The 27,770-nt window shown below is 34.8% G+C and overlaps 2 protein-coding genes across 3 annotated transcripts in view; both read right to left on the minus strand.

Moving 5' to 3' along the window:
- Positions 1-26,278, minus strand: LOC132546997 (disintegrin and metalloproteinase domain-containing protein 12-like). The gene is made up of 20 exons (XM_060210732.1): positions 26,273-26,278; positions 25,720-25,796; positions 21,399-21,474; positions 20,929-21,011; positions 20,464-20,588; positions 19,960-20,036; positions 19,736-19,819; positions 18,943-19,014; positions 15,493-15,662; positions 14,680-14,764; positions 10,097-10,230; positions 9,641-9,812; positions 9,058-9,153; positions 8,707-8,838; positions 8,393-8,568; positions 7,938-8,142; positions 7,613-7,687; positions 7,206-7,314; positions 1,900-2,038; positions 1-1,705 (listed from the first exon to the last, which is right to left on the minus strand). Exons 1-20 carry the CDS (start codon positions 26,276-26,278, stop codon positions 1-3), a joined length of 3,798 nt encoding a protein of 1,265 aa, XP_060066715.1.
- Positions 1-27,770, minus strand: part of LOC132546977 (nuclear pore complex protein Nup107-like) — a 168,064-nt gene that overhangs the window by 37,100 nt on the left and 103,194 nt on the right. The window contains exon 1 of one of the 2 annotated variants that reach the window (XM_060210712.1): positions 25,720-25,743. The exons of the other annotated variant lie outside the window; for it this stretch is intronic. The gene's annotated coding sequence lies outside the window, so the exon portion shown is untranslated. Of the gene's footprint in view, positions 1-25,719; positions 25,744-27,770 lie in introns of those variants that run through there. 2 annotated transcript variants of the gene reach the window in all.

Below are 27,770 nucleotides of genomic sequence, written 5' to 3' on the forward strand. Positions count from 1 at the left end.
TTAAACATTTACACTTCTGACCTTTGAACCTGGTTTGACCTTTGTCGAACCTTGACTTGGTTTGACTTTGGCTGAACCTTGACCTGGTTTAGGTGGTGGTTTGGGTCGATCTACTGACCCCGAATTGTTTCTTGTCACCTTAGCCAATACAGGAGAAGGAGTTGACTCTTTTTCTGGGCTATCAGACAGACTTCGCCCAATGTCCATCTCATCAAACATGGCCTTAATTTCAGCCACGCATCCTGACCCCTCTTCAGGATTGGCATTGTTGTCAATTATATCAGTCTCACGTATACGACTCTGTGACTGAGTGGATGATTTCTGCAAAGGCTTGCGTGCTTTTGACACATCGCCTGTTTGTCTGGGTTGGGACACATCCCCTTTTTGTCTAGGTTTTTGGTCATTTGACTTCTTACCTGATCTATTGTCTGGTATATGGTGAAAGCCTCTTGTTGCAGGCTCTGGTATATTGTTTTTATGTGATGTCATATCTGACCTCCAATTTGACCTGGAGTCAGATGATAAATTATTGTTGTTGTTGTTACTTGGCAACACATTTTTGCCTTTAAGATCAAAAGAAGTCTTTGTAGCATTTGTAGATAAAGGAACTCTACCGTTGGCTTTTGATTCACCAGCTGGATGTCTATCTGGTTTTTTATTTGCCACAGCATTAGTTTTGCTGGAAGATGATTGTCCACTGGGCTTGGAGTCATGTTTAATTCGACTTTTGTCTATAAAAACTCGTGGAGTTGGAGCTGGGATGGGCTCATCAAAATTGCTGGCATTTCTACTGTTGTGCAAGTTTGGATTCAAATTCAACCTACGACCCTGGTTACTGAAACTTACTGGCTGTATTTGCATTTCCTGCTGTTGTGAGAAAGACTGTGATTGGTTATTTACATTAGGGGGTGGTGGCCGGGGAGGTGACCTTGCTCCAGGGTCGACCACAGATTTTCTAGTGAGTTGTTTCTCTTCCTCTTTACGGAGCTTCTCTTTGAGTGGCTGTGGTGGGAGAGAAGTGGGTCTAGGTGGAGCCCTCCCTGACTTATTCCTGCGTGGAGGAGCCTGACGAGGGGCAGGTGGTGGTGGAGGTGAAATTGATGAATCAGCAAATGAAAATCCATGATCTTCTTCAAAATTGTCTGAACTATGGTCCTTTACAAAGGCTTTAGACCTGCGATCTGTTGTGCTGATTAAAACAGGTTTTGATATTTCACGATCACGATTAAAAGAATCCTTCTTTACTATGGGATCTGTGGGTTGAAACAAGGGATTTGATGTTACTTGTTTAAGTGGTGGCTTTGGAGATGAATTTGGTGATTCCTTTTCTTTAGATCGGTTAAGTAACTTTGAAAATGACTGAAATGATGAGTCCCCAGATCTGTTGATCATCTTTGAGAATGCTGACATGGGTTTTTCACTTTGTGTTGGCTCTTCTGTATTAGGGGCAGTGACATTTCTGGCTGGCAGTGGTTGAGGCTTTTTGCCAATCTTCAGTGTGTGAGAAGAGGACTGTGATTGGTTTGGAGTGCTATCCTGTAATACTGGTGAGGAAATTTCCACAGAAACATTTCCATTTCTCATCATAGCACTTGTCTGTTTTGGCTCCCGTGCCCCTCCTCCAACTGCTGCCCCGGGACGTGGAGGAGGAGGAGGTTGTCTTTTGTTCCTAGAAGCCAGTTTGATGCTTGGCAAAGATGGTACACTGTAATTAAAAGTGTTTAAGAAATAATTACAGTCATTATTCTAGTAATCAGATTATTTTTCTAAAACCTTTCATTCATAATTGGCTTAAATATCAATCACATAACAAAAATAGAACAGGAAAACATAAAGAACGCAAAAATAATTGGCTTCTTTAATGAATTGTTTTCCCTATGAGTAATTCTGCATACATACCTGTACTTGAGAGCAGAGGCACGTTGGTTCCACCACTTGGTCAGTTTCTCTCTGTGATAGTAGGCAAGGAGGCAGAGGAGACAATGGATGACAAAGAGGGCAAAGAAGACTAGCATCCCGATCAATAGACTGTTGTCCTCTGTAACATCACAATAGAACAAGGTCAAAAAATAATTCATATTTTTTAATTTTACTATGTCATAACTCTACATACCTTTGTCTTTAAAAGAATTACCTTAATTACTGACTCTAGCTACTGCTTTTACAAAATCCCAATAACTCTACTAATTTTGATCTTGTCTTTACAAGACCAACTTCATACTGACTCAAAATTTGGCCTTTATATGCTAACCTTAAGTTTATGACACAAACTTTTGTCTTTATAAGATTAGATCAACCTTGACTTTACATCAAACTTCTGCCTTACAAGATAATTAAGATCAACCTTGACTTTACATCAAACTTCTGCCTTACAAGATAATTTAGATCAGCCTTGACTTTACATCAAACTTCTGCCTTACAAGATAATTTAGATCAGCCTTGACTTTACATCAAACTTCTGCCTTACAAGATAATTCAGATCAGCCTTGACTTTACATCAAACTTCTGCCTTACAAGATAATTTAGATCAGCCTTGACTTTACATCAAACTTCTGCCTTACAAGATAATTTAGATCAGCCTTGACTTTACATCAAACTTCTGCCTTACAAGATAATTCAGATCAGCCTTGACTTTACATCAAACTTCTGCCTTACAAGATAATTTAGATCAGCCTTGACTTTACATCAAACTTCTGCCTTACAAGATAATTAACATCAACCTTGACTTTACATCAAACTTCTGTCTTACAAGATAATTTAGATCAGCCTTGACTTTACATCAAACTTCTGCCTTACAAGATAATTCAGATCAGCCTTGACTTTACATCAAACTTCTGCCTTACAAGATAATTAACATCAGCCTTGACTTTACATCAAACTTCTGCCTTACAAGATAATTTAGATCAACCTTGACTTTACATCAAACTTCTGTCTTACAAGATAATTAAGATCAACCTTGACTTTACTGACTCAATGTTTTCTTTATCAAGCTCTACCTTAAAACTTTTGCCTTCACAAGATTTCCATCAATTCCACTGATATGAAAGTGTAATGCAAGATTATTCTAACTTTCCAGATTTAGATTTATGATTTAATAGATCACATGATCTACAGACCTGATTCTTTATCTCTTAAAACCAGATCACCCTTAATCATAAACTCAAATGTTGACAAGGGCAACTCTACAGACTCAAAATTCCTGACTTCACTCTTGATATAACAGAACTGACAGTAAAATATAAATATCAACATCATCCAAGCTTATCGATAAATATTATTATACTGCGAATACTTTTGGCCTATCTTTTAAAAGCAAACATATTCAAGAATCTATATGTCATCTATATATTTCAATCAAATTTTATTATAATATTTATGCCATCTTTCAAACTCTCTGAAGGGCAAGATATTTCTAATCAAACCCATATTAATCAGAATATCCTATTTGAACTGCAAAAATGAGATTTATATTAAAGACATAGAAACACTCTAATGTGTTTAGCAAAATAGAAACCTAATAGCAAGCTATTAAAAATTTTATAAGAGAAAGATATGAAATAAATGAACATGTATATTGTAGGAATAGGTGTTCCTAGCTGTTACAAGCAGTTGGATCTAAAACTTAATATAAAGTTGTACCTGTGTATTACCATACTAATGGGACAAGCTAGTGTAAAATGAAATATCACTTCAATAAGCAAAAGTAAAGTACTTATATATTGAATACTACTATGGTGTAAAGTGTAAAATAACACTTGTTTAAACATATATACACCATAGTCACTGTTTACTTATTAAAGCTTTACTTGATAGCTAATAAGCATATGTCTGACATTTACTTTTGATGAAATTATAAATGGCAACAATAAAATGCAAAATGAAAATAAAAAAACAGAAAAAAACTTCAAAAAAGGATTCTCATATAATCTCAAAACTGCATACATAAATACATATAAGACGGGAAAATCACCGAAATCTGTCAACAGAGGAAAAAAAAGTGTTCAAAATAAAACCAGGAAAACCTGACACGATTACATGGCTTCCTCAACAGAAGTTGATGGTTACATAGAAGGAAAAAAACCCAATCCAATAAAATTCATTCTCATGCTTCGCTGTGCCCAACTTACAGAGTGAACAATTATTTATGGAATTAAAGACTGGATTTTGGTACAATAAGGGTAAAACAAGTTTGACATTGTAAAAGGAGTTATTTTTTTAAATTCTATGTAGCATTTTTTTTTCATGTTCTAAAACCACTTTTGTATATTATCAATCTAAAATTATTTTGAGTGGAGCTGAATTGCTTTCCTTAATTTGTATAGTTACAGAAGTTTAGATGTGTTGGTAACTTTAATTACTTGATCTCAAATTTCGCTTGTCCAATAAATATCACAATCATATAATTAACCACTAGTCATAAACAGAAAACAAGATGGCCAAGGGGGCCTTAACAGTCACCTAAATCACAATGCTTCTTGTAGCATTTCCTAGAAATGATTATTAAAAAAAGAGTTAAAAAAATGTAACTTTAACTATAGTGTACACATGACAGCTAATGTTAATTGTGTATACATTAACTGCTGTCCCATGCAAATGCTTCTAACCAAGTTTGAATAAAAAGAAATTACATTCAAGATTTGTATTTGTCTATATAAAATCTTCCGTCCAGGAACAGTGAAACATCTTTGGAATTTCAGTCCATTTGACCCATTTTTGACCCCACCTATCAGCCCCTGGGAGTTAATCAAGGTCAATATGTGCATCTCATCAAACTGTCAGCTTATACTAATAAAAAAAAAAGTTTGAACTATTTCTGAGAGAAAATAAAAAAGTTATGCTCAAAAATGTTGTTTTTCTATATAAAATACAATAAATTTTACCCCTCCACAATTTTCACAAAGCACTGTAAGACACTATGAAGGGTATTTAGTTCTACATTATCTCCGTATTGTTAAGAAGATTTTTGAAACAGTCAATTTGACCCATATTTTGCCCCACCCAACAACCCATTGGGGTCAGTTGAGGTCAATATGTGCATCTCATTTTATTGTCATCTTAAACTAATAATTCTAACCTGGTTTGAACTATTTCCTATAAAAAATAAACAAATAAAGTTAAACAAGAGGCCCACGGGCCTTAACTGTCATATGACTACAAAAACTTTCAGCAGGGAGAAGGGTTATTTTTCTACTTTGAATAAAATCTTACTAACGTGTCTTTCATGATGACCATGGAATAAATTTTACAAGCACTACAAATGTAAATATATCTATTGATGCAAAACTTTCAAAAAGATTGTTTCATAATATGTATTCTCCAAATATAAGTGTTTAAGTACATAGAACCAGCTGTACAAATTTCCAAAAATTAATAGTTATATAAAATATATAAATTATGAATTTTCCGTTTATGGAAGAGCTATAGCTCCTAGGTTTAGGTTAATATAAGAGCTTGATTCCATTATAATGAGTCATTATAATGAATCTTGCTTACCAATAAGGTAGTCTAATTTCTAAGATCATTTGCTGGTATTTGAAATATCTTTTAATACAGAAGCCAAGCTTTCTAATTTTCCAATGTAAATGCTAGCTGTCAAAGCTTTCTGCAAAATTGAGACACTAGCTGTTCTATTTTCAAATGATAAAGCTTGCTGACAATTTTCAAAAATAAAAGCTAGTTGTCCAAGTTGATGGGAGAAACGATGGATGTATTTTCTGTAGTGACCTACCTTTATCCTGGACATCTTGTGATACTACAAAGTACCGATTTGTAACCACATAATCAAAAGTCAGTCAAAGTTTAAGTACATATAACATTTCCTGAATATACTCTTTATTCCTAAATTACTGAAATTTCTTAATAACTTTTGAAAGGAATATCAATCACAATTTCAAACATCCTATTAACATTTATTACTGTATTATAAACAGATTCAACAAAGGTAAAATATTAAAACTGAAATCAATAAGAAAAATAAGGAAAACCTAGAAAATCTGTAACCCTGACCATGTTACAATTACGGTACATTCTGTATTTTCAATTGTATGGTGAATGTCTGTTAGCCATAGTAAATCATAAATACTGTATTTAAAAAAAAAAAAAAAAAGATCTATTAGTTACTTCACAACAATTATGACCATCACTAATTTGCATTTTGACTTCATGCATATGCACCGGTCACAAATTAGCTGTAAACCTTGTGCACTTATGTTCAGGTAACCCAAATTGTTCAGTCTAATGAGAGAATGAAGTTTTATATGTTTTGATGGAAGTATCCACTTCTCCAACCATTTAACAATGCACATAATGTTGCATGTTTAGAAATGCTTAATTTCTACGATGACCCATAGCTTGGTTATGACCCTACTTACCTGAAGAATGCATGTACCAAGGGGTATACAATGCACCATTTTACAATTAAGTCAGAAAGGTTTGAGACGATGACAAACTGTGTCCATATTTGGTTAATGTTAATTAGTACTTATCAAATTTTGATATCAGCACTAGACAAATCCATATCTCAATACATTTAAAAAAAAAAAGTGTTCAACCGACATCTAAGTATATAGTGCATTTGCTTTCTCATATCTAACATTTATTGGCAGTGCGAGAAAAATAATATTCTACTATAATCAGTTTATAGTAAATACAATTTAAGTACAACAATACAAAAAACACAATGTAAAACCTCATTATCCAATTACACTACTACCCAGGCAATTCAAACAATCTTTTTTATTTTCCAGATAGTTCATATGTTAAAGATTTCTAGTTTTTTATCATTACCATATCAAGTAAATTGCTATCAAGTGATCATCCCGATAATCAACCAGCATCACTGAAAAGGACATCAGTGGTTGTAAAAATGCCTGACCTTAAATGCCTATAGAAAATATCATATTTTCCCCACAAGAACTTGTCATGGATGGAGTAATAAGTAATAAGTAACATTCCCAGTACTGCAAATGAAGTTAAAATTTTGTTTCATAACAATAATAATTTCCCAGATCGAAATCAAAACTATTCCCCAGTAATTGCCTACAGTGGCTACATGTGATTTCCTGCCTATCAGAGCTCATATTTATGAGGTTAAACATTAAATTGAAATAGCTTGATCCGATATCATATAAAATAAATCACCAATTATAAATGTTTACTACACAGAGGGGATCTATAAACTAAACACAATGATCAGAGAGGTTTACCTAAGGTCTTCATTGGTCCACTGTGTGTACTACCACCATGTCCAGGGCCATTACAATAAGGTGGTCCAAACCCCTCGTTACAGTGACACTGACCCATACTGTTACAAACCTACAAATCATAAACGCATCACAAAATTACCTTTAAAAAATCTTTGTATCTAATTTTTCATTTCAAATTTCTGTGAGATTCCAATTTCTAATTTCTGATTCCTATGCAAAAGGACACAGTTTCAGTGTAGGAAATCAAGGTAAGAATGATTTACTGTTATTTTCAAATATCTTTATTAGATTTCAGTGTAGATGTTCCATATTCTTTTCACAAGTCAGATAATATCTACTGTTCTTAGTAACAATTAACAAGATTGCAAAACACAGATATAACCATCAAAGTAAGGGAATATACATACCCCATTGCCATGACAGTTTGGACAGGGCAAAATCTGCAGCCTGCTGAGTGGAGTGCACTTGTTAGAAAGACAAATCTGCAAAGTTAAAAAGAGGATGTTTATTTATATATACACACACACATATATATATATATATGAAAGAAAATGACAAAATAAGATTCCATCGTAAATGAAAACAATACCAATATGAAAATTGTTTTGAAACACCATTAAGATCCTGTTAATTCAGGCACTTCTGAATGGTGGATGGAGTAACAGAAAAGCTAGTTGAAACAAGAACAGCATCAAAATGAATGAGATTCCTTTGTGTTTTGATTGCATGTACCTTCTTGTCACCACACTTAGCCCCATCTGGTGCCATGCCAGGATCTGGCATGTCTAATCCAACATCCAGGATGACTGAACGACACACATATCGTTCTCTGCCCTTGGTGAGGAAGGTGGCTGGAGTAGCCTTAGCTAGACTCTCTCTCCAGAACATTAACTTCTCATTCAGATGTACACAGTGAAGCAACCCACACATCACGTCACTGCAATTAAAAAAATCAATCTTTAAAAAAAGGTGTCTCTGGAATTAGGGTTAAAAAACGATGGTATTAAATCATATCTATGAAAAGTATCAGAAAATCTATTAGCTTGAAATGTGACAATTAAATACTAGTGTAGAATTGAGAATATTTAGCACTTTTTTCCAATTAAATGAAAAGCTGATAAGCTTTCTTTGATACTTCTGTGTAGAAAATTGGTTTATAACTATAAGCAGTGAATGACATGACTTACTCTTTATCACAGCGTAAGTACTGCTCCCTTTTCCAATCATATCCACAGTTACCATGTTTGCTTCCATTAGTGTTAAGATGCTGGAAACAGATTGGGTCAGACACACGCCCAGTGGACCCCCACAACATACGACACTGGTCTGTGTGAGTTTTACAGTGGCCTTGGTAGCAGTATGACTGTAAAACATACAATTAAAGCTTGTTGCTACATTTACAGCCTTTGACATTTTCATCTTAACTTCAAAGAAATATTTTTTATGAAACATATGCTTTCTTTTACAGTGCTTGTCCTTACAAGAGAGACATACAACTTACCCGTTTGTCCTTACAGGCGAGACCATTCTGGAGATACACATCACTTGGACAGTACTCAGATTCTCCATTACAAAATTCTGCCAGATCACACTCCTCCATGGCTGCCCTGCACAGGGTAGCAGCAGGTTTGGGCTGAAACAAGGAAGGAATTAACGTTTTGTATTAAACCAAAACCTGACTACCAGTGAGAGGTTAAGTGTTGGCCTGACGAAGCTACCAAAACTCAAGACAACAGTATCAAATTTAAAATAAAACTTCAGCTTCAAATTCTATAATCAGAGACAAAATAATTCCCTGATGTGGTTTCTGCTTTCTAGGTAAAAATAATTAGGTTGTGGCATACAACTATACCTTGCAAGTGTCTTGGTTACAACAGCTTCCTGTGGCACACTCAGCTCCAGATTTCAGTCGACATGTTGTAGCATTACAACACTTACTAGTACAGTCCTGCAGTCATAAACATATCACATATTGATTTAATTCATTTGAATTTTAAGAAATGTAACAGTTGTATCATTTTACCACATAATTAAAAGTGAAAAATAATTGTTGATTTCACAGCTACTGCAGAGCTATTTCCCACTCATTTGGGAAAGACCCTTTTCAATATTTTGAATAATTGATCTATTGGAAAGGAAGTTTTAAGGAGTAAACTAATTGGGACTGGGTCCAATATTTGACCCCACAGAACCTCCAGAAAAAAAACCTGTATAGACAATTCACGAAATGAATTTCGACAAAAAAGACTGCAGATGAATCGCATGACAATTGTATAGATATATGGTATCTACAAAAACCTTATGGTATGATGTCTCAGGTTTAAACCGTGAAAGAAAGTACCCATTAACATATTATATGGCATAAGTACTATAGTACATAACAAGCTGTCCATTCTATTACATGGCAGTACTTGGAAATATGAAAAGTAAAGTACCTCCACCAGACCGCAGTCACATTCTTCTCCCTCCTCCACAAATGTGTTCCCGCAGACCGGTCCCTCATACAGGTTTTCTGGCATGTTTTTTAGACAGTAGTCCATACCAAGGTCAAATGCCTCTATGACTGCAACTCTAGAACAGGTGGACCACTGAGATGGACTTGGGGACCTGGAATGATAACCAGAGTACAAATTATAACGCTAGAATCATCTAAATGCCTTCTCAAATATGTCTCTTACTGGAGTTCCAATGTTAATTGACAAGTACTAACACCTACAATACTGTTTTGCTTGTCAAGAAATTAGTTTAGCCACAAGTAGATCAACTTGCGCAATATCAGATCAAAATTCAGTCAATTCACTGGACCTAAAAACTGCAACAACCACTCGGAAAATATCTGAGTATAATACATCTTGTTCCATACTGAAATAAGATCATAAAAATACATGTACCCTCCACTAGTAGGCGCCATTATGCACTTCTCTTGTTTACAACGACATACAGAGTAGTTATCATGGTCCATTCCAAAGTTGTGACCCAGCTCGTGGGCAACAGTAGTGGCCACATGGGTTATCCTAGTACGATCCTGAAAAAGAAAAGAATATCTCAAGTAAAAATAGTCATATCTAAATGGCTAATACAGCATAATTAGTACATGTCATCAAACTATTGGTCTCTAAGAGTGACTGGCAAGTATTTTCTTTGTCTCTTTTTGAAACATAGGTAACAAACATACACATGTAATTCATATGTATGAATCACATACCAAATAATTTAATCTTGTTTATGATCCTAAGGGTGATGCAAAAGAAATAGGTCTGGTGAGCTATCACTGGACAAAATTAGTAAAATTATTATGAATTTCTGGGAGTGATAAAAATACAAGTGATTTGTGTTATGTGTCCCTGGTAGTGATCTATGTTGTGATCTGTGTTATGTGTCCCTGGTAGTGATCTATGTTCTGATCTGTGTTATGTGTCCCTGGTAGTGATCTGTGTTGTGATCTATGTTATGTGTCCCTGGTAGTGATCTGTGTTGTGATCTGTGTTGTGATCTGTGTCCCTGGTAGTGATCTATGTTGTGATCTGTGTTATGTGTCCCTGGTAGTGATCTGTGTTGTGATCTGTGTTGTGATCTGTGTTATGTGTCCCTGGTAGTGATCTGTGTTGTGATCTATGTTGTGAACTGTGTTATGTGTCCCTGGTAGTAATCTATGTTGTTATCTGTGTTATGTGTCCCTGGCAGTGATCTGTGTTGTGATCTGTGTTATGTGTCCCTGGTAGTGATCTGTGTTGTGATCTGTGTTATGTGTCCCTGGTAGTGATCTATGTTGTGATCTGTGTTATGTGTCCCTGGTAGTGATCTGTGTTATGATCTGTGTTGTGATCTGTGTCCCTGGTAGTGATCTATGTTGTGATCTGTGTTATGTGTCCCTGGTAGTGATCTGTGTAGTGATCTGTGTGGTGATCTGTGTTATGTGTCCCTGGTAGTGATCTGTATTGTGATCTATGTTTTGATCTGTGTTATGTGTCTCTGGTAGTGATCTATGTTTTGATCTGTGTTATGTGGCCCTGGTAGTGATCTGTGTTGTGATCTGTGTTATGTGTCCCTGGTAGTGATCTGTGTTATGATCTGTGTTGTGATCTGTGTCCCTGGTAGTGATCTATGTTGTGATCTGTGTTATGTGTCCCTGGTAGTGATCTGTGTAGTGATCTGTGTGGTGATCTGTGTTATGTGTCCCTGGTAGTGATCTGTATTGTGATCTATGTTTTGATCTGTGTTATGTGTCCCTGGTAGTGATCTATGTTTTGATCTGTGTTATGTGGCCCTGGTAGTGATCTGTGTAGTGATCTGTGTGGTGATCTGTGTTATGTGTCCCTGGTAGTGATCTGTATTGTGATCTATGTTTTGATCTGTGTTATGTGTCTCTGGTAGTAATCTATGTTTTGATCTGTGTTATGTGGCCCTGGTAGTGATCTGTGTTGTGATCTGTGTTATGTGTCCCTGGTAGTGATCTGTGTTATGATCTGTGTTGTGATCTGTGTCCCTGGTAGTGATCTATGTTGTGATCTGTGTTATGTGTCCCTGGTAGTGATCTGTGTAGTGATCTGTGTGGTGATCTGTGTTATGTGTCCCTGGTAGTGATCTGTATTGTGATCTATGTTTTGATCTGTGTTATGTGTCCCTGGTAGTGATCTATGTTTTGATCTGTGTTATGTGGCCCTGGTAGTGATCTGTGTTGTGATCTGTGTTATGTGTCCCTGGTAGTGATCTGTGTAGTGATCTGTGTTGTGATCTGTGTTATGTGTCCCTGGTAGTGATCTGTGCTATGATCTGTGTTATGTGTCCCTGGTAGTGATCTGTGTAGTGATCTGTGTAGTGATCTGCGTTGTGATCTGTGTTATGTGTCCCTGGTAGTGATCTGTGTTGTGATCTGTGTTATGTGTCCCTGGTAGTAATCTGTGTTATGATCTGTGTTGTGATCTGTGTTATGTGTCCCTGGTAGTGATCTGTGTTGTGATCTGTGTAATGTATTCCTTGGAGTGATCCATTGGGTTGTGTATCCCTTTGAGAGATCAATACATATGATCTGTAAGAAGTATCTGTTGGAGTGATCCACACAGGAGTCCTTTATAATACATCTCAAGGCATTGCTAATAATCTTTGCAAAGTGCTCTATCATGTATAACAACCTTCAGAAAACCCTTGTAACAGCTCCTAAGGAGTGACAATCAGGTATGAAAGTAAATGCCTGATCTGCCATGTTGTGATGAAGACTAAAAGAAACAAAATAACTTCTAACATCAAGCTTCCAGTGTCATCAGAAACAGCTACCAAACTGTCAGCTTCACCACCTATACTTCATTTACCATTTCAGCCGGATTTCTAAACAAAATGTTGATGCTAATAAATTGAAACAGGAAGAAAAGATAATTTGTATAATGTACATTTATCATGCTCAGAGGTATCATACCAGAACATTTGTTTCATAAAGTTTGTTAAGCTTTCATTATATTAAACACCTGGATAGAGATATAAACTCCAAACTTGATATCTTTACACATTTCACCTTTGCATGACAAAAGGTCATATATAAAACATGAGAACCATGCAGCTGATACATACACAATTACACTGGGAATGAGAGTGGACTAATCAAGGTCTAATATCTACCAGCTAAAGATGGCTTCACCACTACAAACATTTCACTACCACTAGTTGTTTGAGTGAAATGAACAAACAACATCTTCTCTCCAAAATATTTTAGTGGGAAAATGAGGTCTAAATCTGTCACTCAATGTTGCTCACACACATTTTACAACTGAGGCCTACAGGGTGGATTAATGTATAAGCAATTTAACAAATTATCTTTTATAAAATTGTTTTTTTTCAAATATTATGGAACTTCTTCCAATGAAGACAATTACCTTTTTGAATGTCATTTTTTGTATTTTGAAGATGTTTGATCATTTAACCTCTGTGACAATCATTAGAGGTCAAGGTCCTTTGAGGTAAAAATGGTAACTCTTCATTTAAACTACAGGCCAAATACCACTTAACTTTGCCTATAGAAAAAATTCCTTAAAATAAATTAATACCTATGGCCATTGTAACATTGAGAATGGGTAAAGATCATTTATTTGCTAAAACTTCATCCAAGCATGCTACATGCCCAATATCAGCACCCTGGGCCTCTTGGTTATGGAGAAGTTGTTAAAAGATTTTAACACATTTGACCACTGTGATTTTGAAAGTGGGTCAAGGCCATTCACTGAAACAATTTTGGTATTCCTTCATCTCTGCGTGATACTGGCCCAATATCATTAGTACTCTGGTCCTCTTGTTGTTGGGAGGAAGTTGCTTGAAAGGGGAGTTCATGCTAAATTAAGACTGGACATCAAATGATGCATTATAGCCAAAGCTCACTTGTGCTTTGAGAAGATTAGCTAACAAAAGGTCCAGAGGGCCTGTATCACTTGCCTGGATATTTAAGTCAATAATGCAAACTTTTACATTTCTTTAAAAGGAAAACATTTCCCCTGATGTGCCTTGTCTCACAAATACAGCTTGAAATTTCCTAGGGGTGGGGAAAGAGATCAGTTGTCATTCTCTTGATGTCCAGCAATGCTATTAAGTTATGGGAAGGTAATCTCAGTGGCTTCAAAGCTATAATCTGTCCTTGAATGGGACCAGACCCTAAGACAATCAGTTATGATTGTGTTGATCTTCTGATTCTCTACACTGCTATAGTTAATCAGTGGGGATCACAACTGTTTCAAAGAACCAATGATCTAAATGAATTTTTGAAGGTGCAAGACCAATTTGGGACAATATCCTGCAATTCCTGAACAACAAGACAGATTTTTAAGAAGTTGACAGATTTTCTCTATTGGGCCCAGCCCCTCAGGTCCCGAGGGGGCTAGACCCATCAATTACACAAAATTGGTTCCTCTTTCCCCAAGGATACTTAAAACCAAATTTGATTAATATCTGCTCAGTCGTTCATGAATAATTGCAACATAAAGTAAAAGTTGACAGACGATGGGCGTCGCAGTATCACTTTCAGGCCAGGTGAGCTAAAAATCTACTTCAAAACTACTAAGCTTATCTGAGGCGATAAAACAGCGGCAACATAGATGTTTTCTTTCACTCTGACAGTTATAAAATTTAGATTAAGAATAGCTGAATGTTATCACCTAATGTGTCTGGCATTAGATCAGCATGACACAAAAGCTCATTTTATTATGGTAGATTTTCCGAAGTACAAGGAAGAAATGAATCTCACATGACACATAGAATGCAATTAAATAATTCACATAGCCTACTGGTATTAACTTAAACCCTACATTCCACTGAAACTAATCAAATGACAGCAACAAAGCAACATTTATTATCAACAATTCTGAAATTGACTGTAACATGAAATTCAATATGGCAAATGTCATGTGTAAGCCAGGTATTGATCTAAGCACTTGCTATCTTATTTATATTGTCATGTAGTTGTCCAGACCTTGGTACAGTTTATTTCACTTACCATGTCTACACCTCCAGAATACTGATGGGTACATATGGAAGATTTGATGGCCTTCCCCACAACACCATCATTGAATGTCTGACCCCTGCAAACATAGTTTTTAATTGATATTATCCATAATATCTATGAACAGTTTTATATCTCTCATTCAATAGCTCTTAATAAAGGTTGTATTTCAGTATTGGTAACATTTTGAGTAAATTAAGACAACTGTACAATAAGAATTTGGTCAGCATGTAAAGGCCATCATTAATATTTAACAGTACAGACACTGCTGGACAGATTCTTGTAAACCATACGTATCGTCAGGCCCTATATCTGTGTGTTGACAATCTGTAAAGGAACCCAAGCCAAACGAGTTCAATATTTGCTATTTTACGATTTTTGAAATACATCAATGAAATAAAGGATTATCTGTATATAATTCCTTTGCAAACCTTATTAAATGTTTCACTATTGATCTGGATAAATTGCTCTCTGTTTTCTGTTATATCAACAAACTTTGGTCAACGTAACGGTTACCACTTTGTAAGAAAGCATGTGGCTTATATTCCAGTGCAGCTTATATAAGGATCAAATAAAAAAAATTGGTAAAAATCAGCTCTGTAGCTTATATACCGGTGTGACTTATAACCTAGAAAATACAGTATTTCTGTCATTTCAAAATTCCCCATGGCCTTTACAAACATTTTTTTATATCAATCCTGCTAATGAAATCATGATAACATGTATTATTGAATGACTTTGACAACTCTTATCGATTTTTCGGATTTTACATCTTAATGGACCAGCCATATCAAAAGTAAAACTTACGTGATAAGTTGAGCATTATCATTCTGATGGTAGGGGTTGATGCGCTGTTTACGATACAACAGGAATTTCTCCAGTGAAGAATTGGCGTACGGTGATATGGTGACCTGGTCAGATTCGGACCATATTTCGACCCCAACCAAAGCTATGTAAATGTTGAGAGGACGGTAGAGCTACAAAACAACCGTGAAGTGCATTGAAAATAACAGGCATAAAATAAACAACACTTTACATTTCATTTCTTGCAATTCCTGAAATTCAATCATACATAGATGTTATGGCATTCTTAAGAAACTCTTCTATTGGAACTATTCATTGTACCTCATCTGTTTCAGTGTTTATATCATTCTACTTTATGCTCCAGTCACTGTTATAGTATATAAGACCTGGCGTCAAGGACAACAGACCAGTTGAATACACTCAGATGTCATAATACACACAAGAAAATGAGTCCTGAAATCGTATATGTAATATTAATATTAATATCACAAATAAAAGCTCCATCATATACAGTCTGGAGGATCTCTGTAATTGACTGTATGGTTTAAAAAACATCAAATCTTTCATCTTGAAAAACTGAATTCTTATGTTTACTGCCATCCCAAAGTCATGCATAGTATAACAAAAGTGATTTTAGTATTAGATAAGAGCCATGTGAAAAATAATGTTAGGTTAGATTTGGTATCAAAAATATTGCATGTTTCTATAAGTAATAACTGCCTGCAGCACCATGCAATATTTGTTATAATTATTATGTGCTCTATATCCAATATTGTCAGTGTATATGTCAGTGTTATGTGTAATGTTTAGATCAGACCAGAATTCTTCAGACACTTGTGCATAGTCACAACATGGAACTTTATTAATGTACATAGAATCGAAAGTGGACAACAGATTACGATAATATTCAGCGAATAGACCAATCAGCTGTTTAGATGTAGGATTAGATGATACTCCAATTGTATGACCAAAAACACTCAATATTCTGATGTTGAAGTATTTAATCAGTGCAATACAACAGTAACAACGGAAGTTCTAAAGAGCATTGATTGTTACAGAGCAGAATCTGATATCAAAGTTAAGTGTGAGTGTTTGTGTCCTGTGCACTTTATGATTGTGGAAACAAGGAAGGTCTCCACACTCCTACTCAAACACACTGATCAGCCAGGAGGAATAGCTCTAATAGGACAATACAGTTGTACATCTTTTAGATGTTGGCAGCTCATATCAGGCATTTTTTGTAAAACTTTCAATTAAATTATGAATATGAATAGCTAAGTTTGGCAATATAAGAAACACTCTGTGAATATTTAGAGGCAAAATCAGTCAAGTTTTCAAACTTTCAATAACTGCGTGATAGAATCTTGGGTATGTTATAACTCATAAAGATAATATGTTTTTATAGTCTAATGAAGAGGATCAAAAAGATCCTGAATCAGAAAATAAGCTAGAGTATACACATCAGTAACTATCTTAAGATTATTGTACCCTAATTTATATAAAAAGTGTGCATCTCATCAGATTTAAATATGTATAGGTTAAAAACCTACATAAGACATTCTTTGGGGATGGTAAAAAAACATATCATTAAAGAATAACATGTCATACTTTTAGAAAAGCATAAATATAAACTCATTCAAATAGGTGAGATATGCATGCCAAAAAAGGAACTTTGAACTGTTGCTGTAATAATGGGTTTTTTCCCCCCTTCCTCCTCTTTGTATTTAATTTACATATACTATATAATTATCTATGTGTGATAAATAAATCATAAGAACATTTCCAAACTTCCAGTTTTGGACTGACAATCTGCACAATCACAAAGTGCATGAAAATATTGAAAAGTTATTTTCTGACATTGAAATGTGCAGTATCTTCTAAGCAAACTTTTTGAAAAATTCTCCTATGATTTCTTTTTCAGGTATTCCCTTTACCAGGTAAACTCCAGGGTCACAAATAAGAAGAAAGAATCGTACATTTACATTAATATGAAAACAGATCAATTCTGCATCTTAAAATTTGAAATATATACATATGACAAACTTCAAGAGAGGCTAAATGATTATCTTTTTGTAAAATAAGGTTCTATTTTTGATGCTGCACTATTTGTACTGCCTGTTTTAATTCCCCCCATTTTTTCCCCTAATTGTATCATACAAAAGTAATGACTATAGTAAATCATAACATCCATAGTCATTTCTTTTATGATGTCAGACCCACATCCATAATCTCCTTTTATCTGAGACACCTCCTTATGATTTGTGGGAGTGACAGGACCATTGTCATCTGAAGTGGATTAGTAGGAAGGTCAGTGAGTGCAGACTTTTTTATCCTCATTGTGCCCTCAACTGGACTAACTATTTCTGTATGTCTGGTACAGCACCCTCTCAAGACAATGTGTCCTTAATCTCGACAGGAATTTGGTCCAGTGGATAGGTCAAAGACCTTCAGGTCAGACAATCAACATTCTCATCTGAACAAGAATGATAACATTTCAGGTGATAATATCAAATTTATTACTAACATATGTTAACACTATATGTAGCTATAGGGAGATTGCAATTGGTGTGTCCCTTTCACATACTGAAAACTACAGATACCATGTGTGTACATAAAAACAAATTCTGCAAAACTCAAGGCTAAAACCAACACAGAGGGCACTGACACATTCACAACAGTAACAAAACAAAAATATAAGTGGTAGGGTGGCACAATGGTAACACATTTGCCTTTCACCCTGGTACATATGATTTGATTGGCTGATAGGACATGTAAAGGTATGCTGGCTTCACCTGTCTGACCACATAGGTTTTCACAGATTCTCAGTTTTCACATACAGAAATGTTTTGGTATTTTGCTATGTTTATTGTCACAGCAGAAGTCATTCTGTGTTGGATCTTTTTGTGGAAGCTGATGGCAACCTTATTGAACAATATACAGGAGTGCTATTGCATGCCATCCAAGGCAAGCGGGGTACAGTGTGAGAAACGCAAACAGTTGAGAGTTAGGATTGTCGAAACAACACATCCTGGATCTTCAACTGAGTTTGTACAGTCCAATGTTCTACCAACTGTGAGACACATTAAACACTACCCAGAGCTAGATTTTTCAGTCTCCTCTGATCTGTCTGATACCTTTAAGCTTTATCAGGCACAAAGTGACATTATGTCCAATTTTCTTTCTGAGACATAACTAAGAAGGGAGGTTATTTAGGCCATTTAAAAAAAATTAAATAAAAACAATAAAAGGTCTTAATGCAACTTCAATAAAATTATGCAGCAGAAAAAGATTAACCACCATTTGTCTGAGTCTCAAAATAGGGCTGGTCATTTGAAGCCTCAAAGAGTCGAGGACTGAGATAAACTAATTTGATCATTAACAAGCAACAGATTCTACATATATAAATATAAAACACACATTTTTCTGTGCCCTTTATGAAAAGGTGATACATACCCTGCTAACAATATTTGCAATGTCTTGAGATCTCCTGATCAGTGTTTGCTCATTACGACCCTGTCGTTCAAACTGCAATGTAAACAGATCTAATTTGATATGTCATGTTCAAAACAATGAAATCTGTTTTTAAAATGCCTCAAGCAAAAATGGTCCACACAAAAATTTGTATCCAGTTGAAGACATTAGCGGACATAGACAGGTGGTCTCTAAGCCAATTATGATTGCAAACCACTGTTTCTCTATTGATAACATCTATTGAACGTTTCCACATCCAGATATCAGCGAGTCACTTTTCCTGACACAATCTTAACAAGAAATCAATGTGATGCAAGATGCTTACTAATGGATTGAGATCCTAACAAACTGAAACTGATTTTATACAGGCCCCGTATTGACAACCTCTACCTAATACCTGAAAGTTTTACCTGCGTCCAGATTTGAAGTTTTTAAATCAATGATTACAGATTTCACTTAATGCAACCTTCCAAAATGTATTCCTTTAATTTTCAAAAATTTGAAAATGTTTTAATGTTTCTTGTCTTGAAATGTTTTGCAATAATTATATATCATTTAAAAATCAAAAAATAAAAATTTATTTGTCATTATGATAAACTGGCTTTGAAAAAGAAATGTTGAAACTGTCAAATTGTTTTATAATGATATTAATTAATCCACATACATTTACTGATCAAGTATACAACTGTATTTGGTTCCACTGATGTTGGTATTCTCTGTCTTAACATACTGTTCGAGAAAGCACTACCAGAAAGTTTGAAAATGCTATACTTACAGTGCGATGGTCATTCACAATGAAAAGTTCTACAAATCTAGCATTCTCATTGCCGTCATAGGGACCCCTGATGCTTCTTCTCACCTGCAGTCATAAAGAGAGTAAAAAAGTAACAATGAGTGTTGTTTACAAATTTTATTTTGACAAATGAATTGGCTTATCAGATAAAACTCAAGTCAGAAACATGTTCTTTAACCTTAATTCTGATGAGAAATTTGTCTTACCCTTTGGGAAAATTCCTTTCTGTGCAAATTGTTGACTGTGCCATTGACAAAAAACACAGACTGTTTGTCATCCGACTCTGGGTGAAAGAAAATTCAATATCATTCAGAGGATTCATTTACAAGATAACACAGATAGTCGTCAACAGACTGATTCATCCAACTGTCAAGATGGCTTCAAAATACATACCACAAGTCCAGAAGTCTGGAAGATTTCAAAATAACCTTAACATTTTACTGCAGAAGAGACCAGGAATCCAGAAATAAATAACTGAGTCCTTAAGCTGTTTAACTGACCTATACATTCAATACAAAATGTAACTATGGTTTTTAGATGTAAAAAGTCTTTATGGCGAATAAATTACCATTGTGAGATTTGAGGATTCATAATCAGCTATAACATTGGTAGGTCTTTGAATGTGATTCAGATTTAAGCTGTACCTGTGACTTTCACATATGATCAATTACGTAATTATGAACTTAAATAACATTACAGTAGTCACTTACCACAATGACTGTGGGTGCCTGGATCTGGACCCTGTGTCACTTCCTTATAGACTTTGATCGAGACTGGTACAGCCTTGTCCTCTGGTTCCACATGGTAAGTCTCACGGCCTACAGTTACAAACCCACTGCAAAAACAAACACTAATTGAGGACACTTGTATCTGTAATGATGGTTTTGTGTTGTAAAACAATACCAAACTGAAACATTTCTTATATCATTTGAAACTCTGTAATTCAAATAGATATTATATTCAAAACAAGACAGGGAGTCAACGGTACATATTTCTCTACCAAGAAGGTTGTGTGACATCATCCATAATTATGATATCACAACATGTCATTAAAATATTTATTACAAGGATATCTATGGCAGAACAGACAACTATCTAGCTACTTTTTAAGTTTCTGAAGTTTGCATGCATTAAGAATGCCATATTTTGTATCAAAGTTAAATGAATCCACTTACCTAATACCTCCACATGTGCTGAGAGCTGCCATAGAACTTGGAAGATCCCGTAAGGCACCGTGGTAAAAACAATGGTTGGATATCTACAAAACAGTATCAAAATGCTTCCTATTGCTTGAATTAGACAATTGCAAACATAAAACAGACAAAGATGGTTTCCATCATGGAATTATGTGGGAGCTAAAATTATTTTATTTCAGTACCCATAATCATCAGTGGAAGTAGTTATATAGAGTGGTAGTAGTGTTATTGGACGAGACTGTCTAATAGCTGGGACATTTGATCACCTGAAGACCTCCCTCCTCCCCTCAAAAAATTAGCATTCTGCAACAGTGATCTGGTACATAGTAATTTTCAGAAAGGTGAAAGTAGGCTTGAATATTAAAGACAAAAGATGAGGTAACAGGAAATGCATTTGTATTATTTTCTATCTGAATTCCGACATCTACCATATGACAGCTGACACCTACATGGTTTGCTGGTTTATATACATGGTCACCATTGTCCTTTACGGTTTTTTCTATGTATGCCTTGGAAAACAAATGTCTGAAAAGAAAGATGGCAAAATGTTACTTATTAATGAAGAATTGTTTATTGATTTTATTATTACCATTCTGCAATATATAGAAAGATATGGCAATATTTGCAAATTAATTTTTGTCAAATCAACCTTTTACATTGTATATGAACTTTTATCATGGCAACTTTTCTAAATACACTGTAGTGGAAAAAAAATATTATGTACACTTATATGATCTTAATGTACATTAAGCATATCTAAAAGGTGCAAGTGATTTAGGGATATACTTATGAATTCAACCATTTATATATCAAATATTCTTATCAATTAATTTCATGCTACCTTGAAAGTGTATACCAATGTTTCCCTTGAGATATATTAGTGAATAACGAGAATAATGAATGTATCAAATTAAATATCAATTGCACTTAAGGCCTATAATTTTAACAACACGTACAATATAATTTAAAGAATGCACAATAGAATTAGTGAAAGTTTATATCTTAGCCGAATAATTCATCTCAGAATAATACGGTATATTAATCAGTTTTTGAGGCAGATTCAGAAGCCAATTTCATTAGGTGATTTGATATACATCAAACAATAGTGCTAAAATAGACATTTTTCTATCAAAAACCCAATTTGAATAAGTTTCTAGTTAATAGCATTTGTAATTGATTTGTTCCTCACCATATTTGAGTTCTATTGATCACGCAATGATCACATATGTTATGATAATACAGTATACAGTTTTGTTTTTTTATGTGAATATGATAATTTAACATGAATTAATACAAAACTCAGGAGTTTTGTGGAGAAAAAGAAAATGCTGAAATCAATGGGATATCAAAAAAAGCATCTTATGGAAATACAAATGTTCTAAATAGGTTGCAGCAATAAATTATAAAATCATATATGTTGTATTTGAAATTTTCTTAACTTAGACCAAGACTTAGCATACAGTTCTAGAAATACCTAAAAACACCTTCCTTTAACAAACAGGCCTAATGTGAAGAAGTTATTTCACTTTAAATAGCATCCCCATTTAGAGTTATAGACCATCAGCAAAATTTATATTGATTTTCAGCTCTTAAAATAGAGCTCATCACCATCATCCACTTATATAGCTTCTACTTGTCCTGTTTTAGCAACTCAAGCTCATAAAATCTGACACTCAACATATGTAGAACAACTGTAGCATATTTCACTACCACTGATAATGTGACCAGGAAACATTTTCTGGTAGTACAGTTGTGTACAGGGAACATTTTATGGTGGTACAGTTGTGTGTACAGGGAACATTTTATGGTGGTACAGTTGTGTGTACAGCTAACATTTTATGGTAGTACAGGGAACATTTTATGGTAGTACAGCTGTGTGTACAGGGAACATTTTATGGTGGTACAGTTGTGTGTACAGGGAACATTTTATGGTAGTACAGTTGTGTGTACAGCAAACATTTTATGGTAGTACAGTTGTGTGTACAGGGAACATTTTATGGTGGTACAGTTGTGTGTACAGGGAACATTTTATAGTGGTACAGTTGTGTGTACAGGGAACATTTTATGGTGGTACAGTTGTGTGTACAGGGAACATTTTATGGTGGTACAGTTGTGTGTACAGGGAACATTTTATGGTGGTACAGTTGTGTGTACAGGGAACATTTTATGGTGGTACAGTTGTGTGTACAGGGAACATTTTAGTTGTGTGGTAGTACAGTTGTGTGTACAGGGAACATTTTATGGTGGTACAGTTGTGTGTACAGGGAACATTTTATGGTGGTACAGTTGTGTGTGTACAGTTGTGTGTACAGGGAACATTTTATGGTTGTACAGTTGTGTGTACAGTTGTGTGTACAGAACATTTTTGTGTGTACAGCGAACATTTTATGGTAGTACAGTTGTGTGTACAGGGAACATTTTATGGTGGTACAGTTGTGTGTACAGGGAACATTTTATGGTGGTACAGTTGTGTGTACAGGGAACATTTTATGGTGGTATAATTGTGTGTACAGGGAACATTTTATGGTGGTACAGTTGTGTGTACAGGGAACATTTTATGGTGGTACAGTTGTGTGTACAGGGAACATTTTATGGTGGTACAGTTGTGTGTACAGGGAACATTTTATGGTGGTACAGTTGTGTGTACAGGGAACATTTTAGTTGTGTGGTGGTACAGTTGTGTGTACAGGGAACATTTTATGGTGGTACAGTTGTGTGTACAGGGAACATTTTATGGTGGTACAGTTGTGTGTACAGGGAACATTTTATGGTGGTACAGTTGTGTGTACAGGGAACATTTTATGGTGGTACAGTTGTGTGTACAGCGAACATTTTATGGTAGTACAGTTGTGTGTACAGGGAACATTTTATGGTAGTACAGTTGTGTGTTTTATGGTGGTACAGTTGTGTGTGTGTGTACAGTTGTGTGAACATTTTATGGTGGGTAATTGTGTGTACAGGGAACATTTTATGGTGGTACAGTTGTGTGTACAGGGAACATTTTATGGTGGTACAGTTGTGTGTACAGCAAACATTTTATGGTGGTATAATTGTGTGTACAGGGAACATTTTATGGTGGTACAGTTGTGTGTATTACAAATTTATCCTGCAATAATCACAGGACCAAATACCAAATCTGACCCAAATTGGGCTTTTTGTCCCACAAATTCTGACCCAAAGTGGGCTTATAGTTATTGCCCTATCAATTCTGACCAAAAGTGGGCTCATAATTATTGTCCTATCAATTTGGACTAAAGGTGGTTTTATAGTTATTGCCCTATCAATTATGACCAAAAGTGGACTTATAATTATTGTCCTATCAATTCTGACCCAAAGTGGGCTTATAGTTATTGCCCTATCAATTCTGACCCAAAGTGGGCTTATAGTTATTGCCCTATCAATTCTGACCAAAAGTGGGCTTATAACTATTGCCCTATCAATTCTGACCAAAAGTGGACTTAAAATTATTGCCCTATCAATTCTGACCCAAAGTGGGCTTATTATTATTGCCCTATCAATTTTGAACCAAAGTGGGCTTATAATTATTGCCCTATCAATTCTGACCCAAAAGTGGTTTATGGGTGCAAGTACCATATATGCTAAAGTTATGGTCATTATTACTGAAATGAAAAGTGGGCTTATTGCAGGACAATGGCATAGGATTTTCTTTCTAATTCAGACAGCAACAAGTATGTGTGGGCTTCTTATAATTACCATGTATGCATGGGGTTTCTGCTAGATGAATACCACTCAAATGAGTGACAATATAATTCAAATATCTATTTCTTCAGAAACGTAAATATGATCCTTACAGTTTATAATGGATTTCTTTTTGAAGACCAGTTTTTTCAGCAGATGTTCTGTCACAGTAAAAATAATACCTAGTGCAAGTTAAAAAGGTCCATAATTTCAAACGGCAGAGTTATAATCCTTTATGTTCAGAGTAACGAGCCATATGAAAAATCATACTAGATATTGGAAATTACAGACAAAAACAAAAAAGGGTTTGATTCAGATAAAAAAACATATAGTTTTTTAAGATTTGTCATTTAGATACAACATCCATTCATATGGCTTTTATTGATTGTAGTCAGTGCAATAATTCAAGATTAGTAGGTTGTTCCCGAGAAGTGAATTATGTTGTCCTATTTCACAAGCTGCAGTCTTAATCACCTGCAGAGGCTCTAGCTGGCAGCGTTTATTCATATATACCAATTAACACAAAATTTCTCCTTCACGTGGAAATGAGTATTTTGTATTGATCTAACTGCTAAAAGTATTAAGTGCTCCCACACTGTTCCTGTCTGATAGTGCTGACATCCGCCAATATCTAATACTATACCAACACTGAAATCAGTTTGAAACCTTTTCAGAATGTGGGTTTTATGAACAATGTTCTTAGAATTTGGGTTTTGTGAACAATGTTAATCAGCATAGCAAAATAAACATTAGTTATCAGGGAATTGACAGCAATGAAATCCAGACATTAACTGAAATTTTACTTGATAATTAAAAGATAATGAAACAAGGTAATCCTATAAGATAATTATTCCAAAGCCTCAATATCAGTAACACAACTTGTATAAAGTACAACATGTAAATAAAAATTAACATAATCTATTAAGTTATACATCCGATGACCAATTTATCATAAAAAAAAAAGAAATAACTGACCATGTATTCATATTTGCTTATTCATAGTTTTAAGGTATACTGGTGAGTCAAAAATCAGACACTTTATTATTTAGTGGTATGACGAAGGGTACTCACTTATTTAGTGTGAGATCGACAATGAACTGTCTCTGGTGTGCCTGGAACACTAAAGTAACATCATCTAGGTGTCGACCCTGTGGACACAAAAAAACAGCAAATGAATATCAACAATAAATAATAAACAACTAACGACTTCTGGTTTAGAAGTGATCACTGGAAAATGAATGACAGAATTATCAAAACAATCACAAGTTGGAGCTTAATCCCACAAGTGAAACTTGAGAAAAAGTTTGAAATAGGTTTTGCACAGGTAAACCTAGATTGCACAAAAATAACAACACTTTGTTGGCTACCTTTACTTAACAATCCCAACAATTGTCAACTCAATGGCACCAGTGGAACTGGAGAAGAAGTTTAAAATATCTTTTTCAAGATGGCAGCCATCTTGGATTTCAGGTATATCCAAAATAACAACACTTGGTCAGGACTATCTCAGGATCATTTCATGCAAGTTGGAGCTTAATCCCACCAATGAAACTTTAGAAAAAGTTTGAAATGTCAACATTTTACGCACAGTGGATACCACATGAGGACAGACGGAACATCTGACCCGCATGTTTTGCAGTTTCTTGTATCAAAATGTGGTCTCCAAATATAGTAAAAGTTAATTCCACACATTGAGGAAGAAATGGGATGATGATGATCAATTGTAATTTGTTATAATCAATCATATGTGCCTAATATTTTCTTGTGTTTCAGCAAAAACCAAATTCATATGATGCATAATTTAGATGCAAATTGCCAATTATATTCATTTTGATGCAAATTCTAGGTAAGTGAGGTATTTTAGGTTAATTAAAGTTCAAAAAAAAAAGGAAAACATTACAGCAATAGAGAATATTTTCACTTTCTATGAATATTGAGCATACAGTCAGCCAATTATCTAATCAATAAAATTCGTCAAAAACCTTTCTGATTTTAATCGATAATTGATTATTGATTTTAACCGATTTCACATGACGTTAACATGACCACATTTCACATAAAATGTTGAAGTTATGTGGGTATTACATTTAAGACTACTCCATAAACATCTGTAAACTGTGCCAGGATTTGGCACTGTCTGTAAGCTTAAATGATGCCACATTGAAGTATTGATATGACCTTGTGAGAAAAACTCCAATTCCTCCATCAAACAGTGGATACTATAATATCGACATGGGGACAACTTCTCTTGTATGAAAGACCCATGGTTGCAAAAAACTAGTGACAGACAAGATAAGAATAATGATCCTGTTATCATTGTTATAATACATATATTACATACTTTTTCATGGGTAAGTGCAATAACACCAAGAGGAGATGTGATTGGATATGGAGGTTCCCATTGTTTTGATAACTACTTATAAGGTCAAACACACTGTAATGTCACCATAGAAAGAGATATAAAATACTAATATTGACAATTTAGAATTTATATTCACCTAAAGAAATACTGCTTTCACACATAATAACAAGAATATTTCATTTATATAATAAATAGAATCTCATACTTGTATTCATTTCCATATAGTGTAAGATCCTCTTTTTTTACCAACTACATATACATGAATACTAAAAGTCAACCAAGAACTTCCACAAATTGTGGGCATTAAAATGTACATAGTGTGACACTGACAATCCAAACACATATACTGATATATATAATAACTGTGTATTTCTATGAGTCATAGATGTATCTTCATTCTCCAAAAACTGCTTATTAAATCATTATATCCTTGATCTGAAATTTATTTACACAAGGCAAGTTCACAGTGCTACAACACATCTGGTCATGGCAAGATACATACTACATACCACCAACTGATAATTTCTGTAAATTCATAAAGTGAGCAAAATGCCAAGATTTCTGTATCTTCAACAACATGTTGACAGATGGGGTTTACATATATATCACTGATAATTTGATATATCACTATCATACGATCAGCCACTTCTGGGAAACAGGATTCAGCAATACAAGTAAAAAGTCACATCTGAGGTACTTACAAGTGCAGTTTTACCGGTCATACTTATTAATGACAGAGAAAGGAAACAATTTTTGAAAG

This window comes from Ylistrum balloti, unplaced genomic scaffold (assembly GCF_031769215.1).
Source record: "Ylistrum balloti isolate Yb309-2 unplaced genomic scaffold, AGI_CSIRO_Ybal_v1 Utg369926, whole genome shotgun sequence".
Lineage (NCBI taxonomy): Eukaryota > Metazoa > Mollusca > Bivalvia > Pectinida > Pectinidae > Ylistrum > Ylistrum balloti.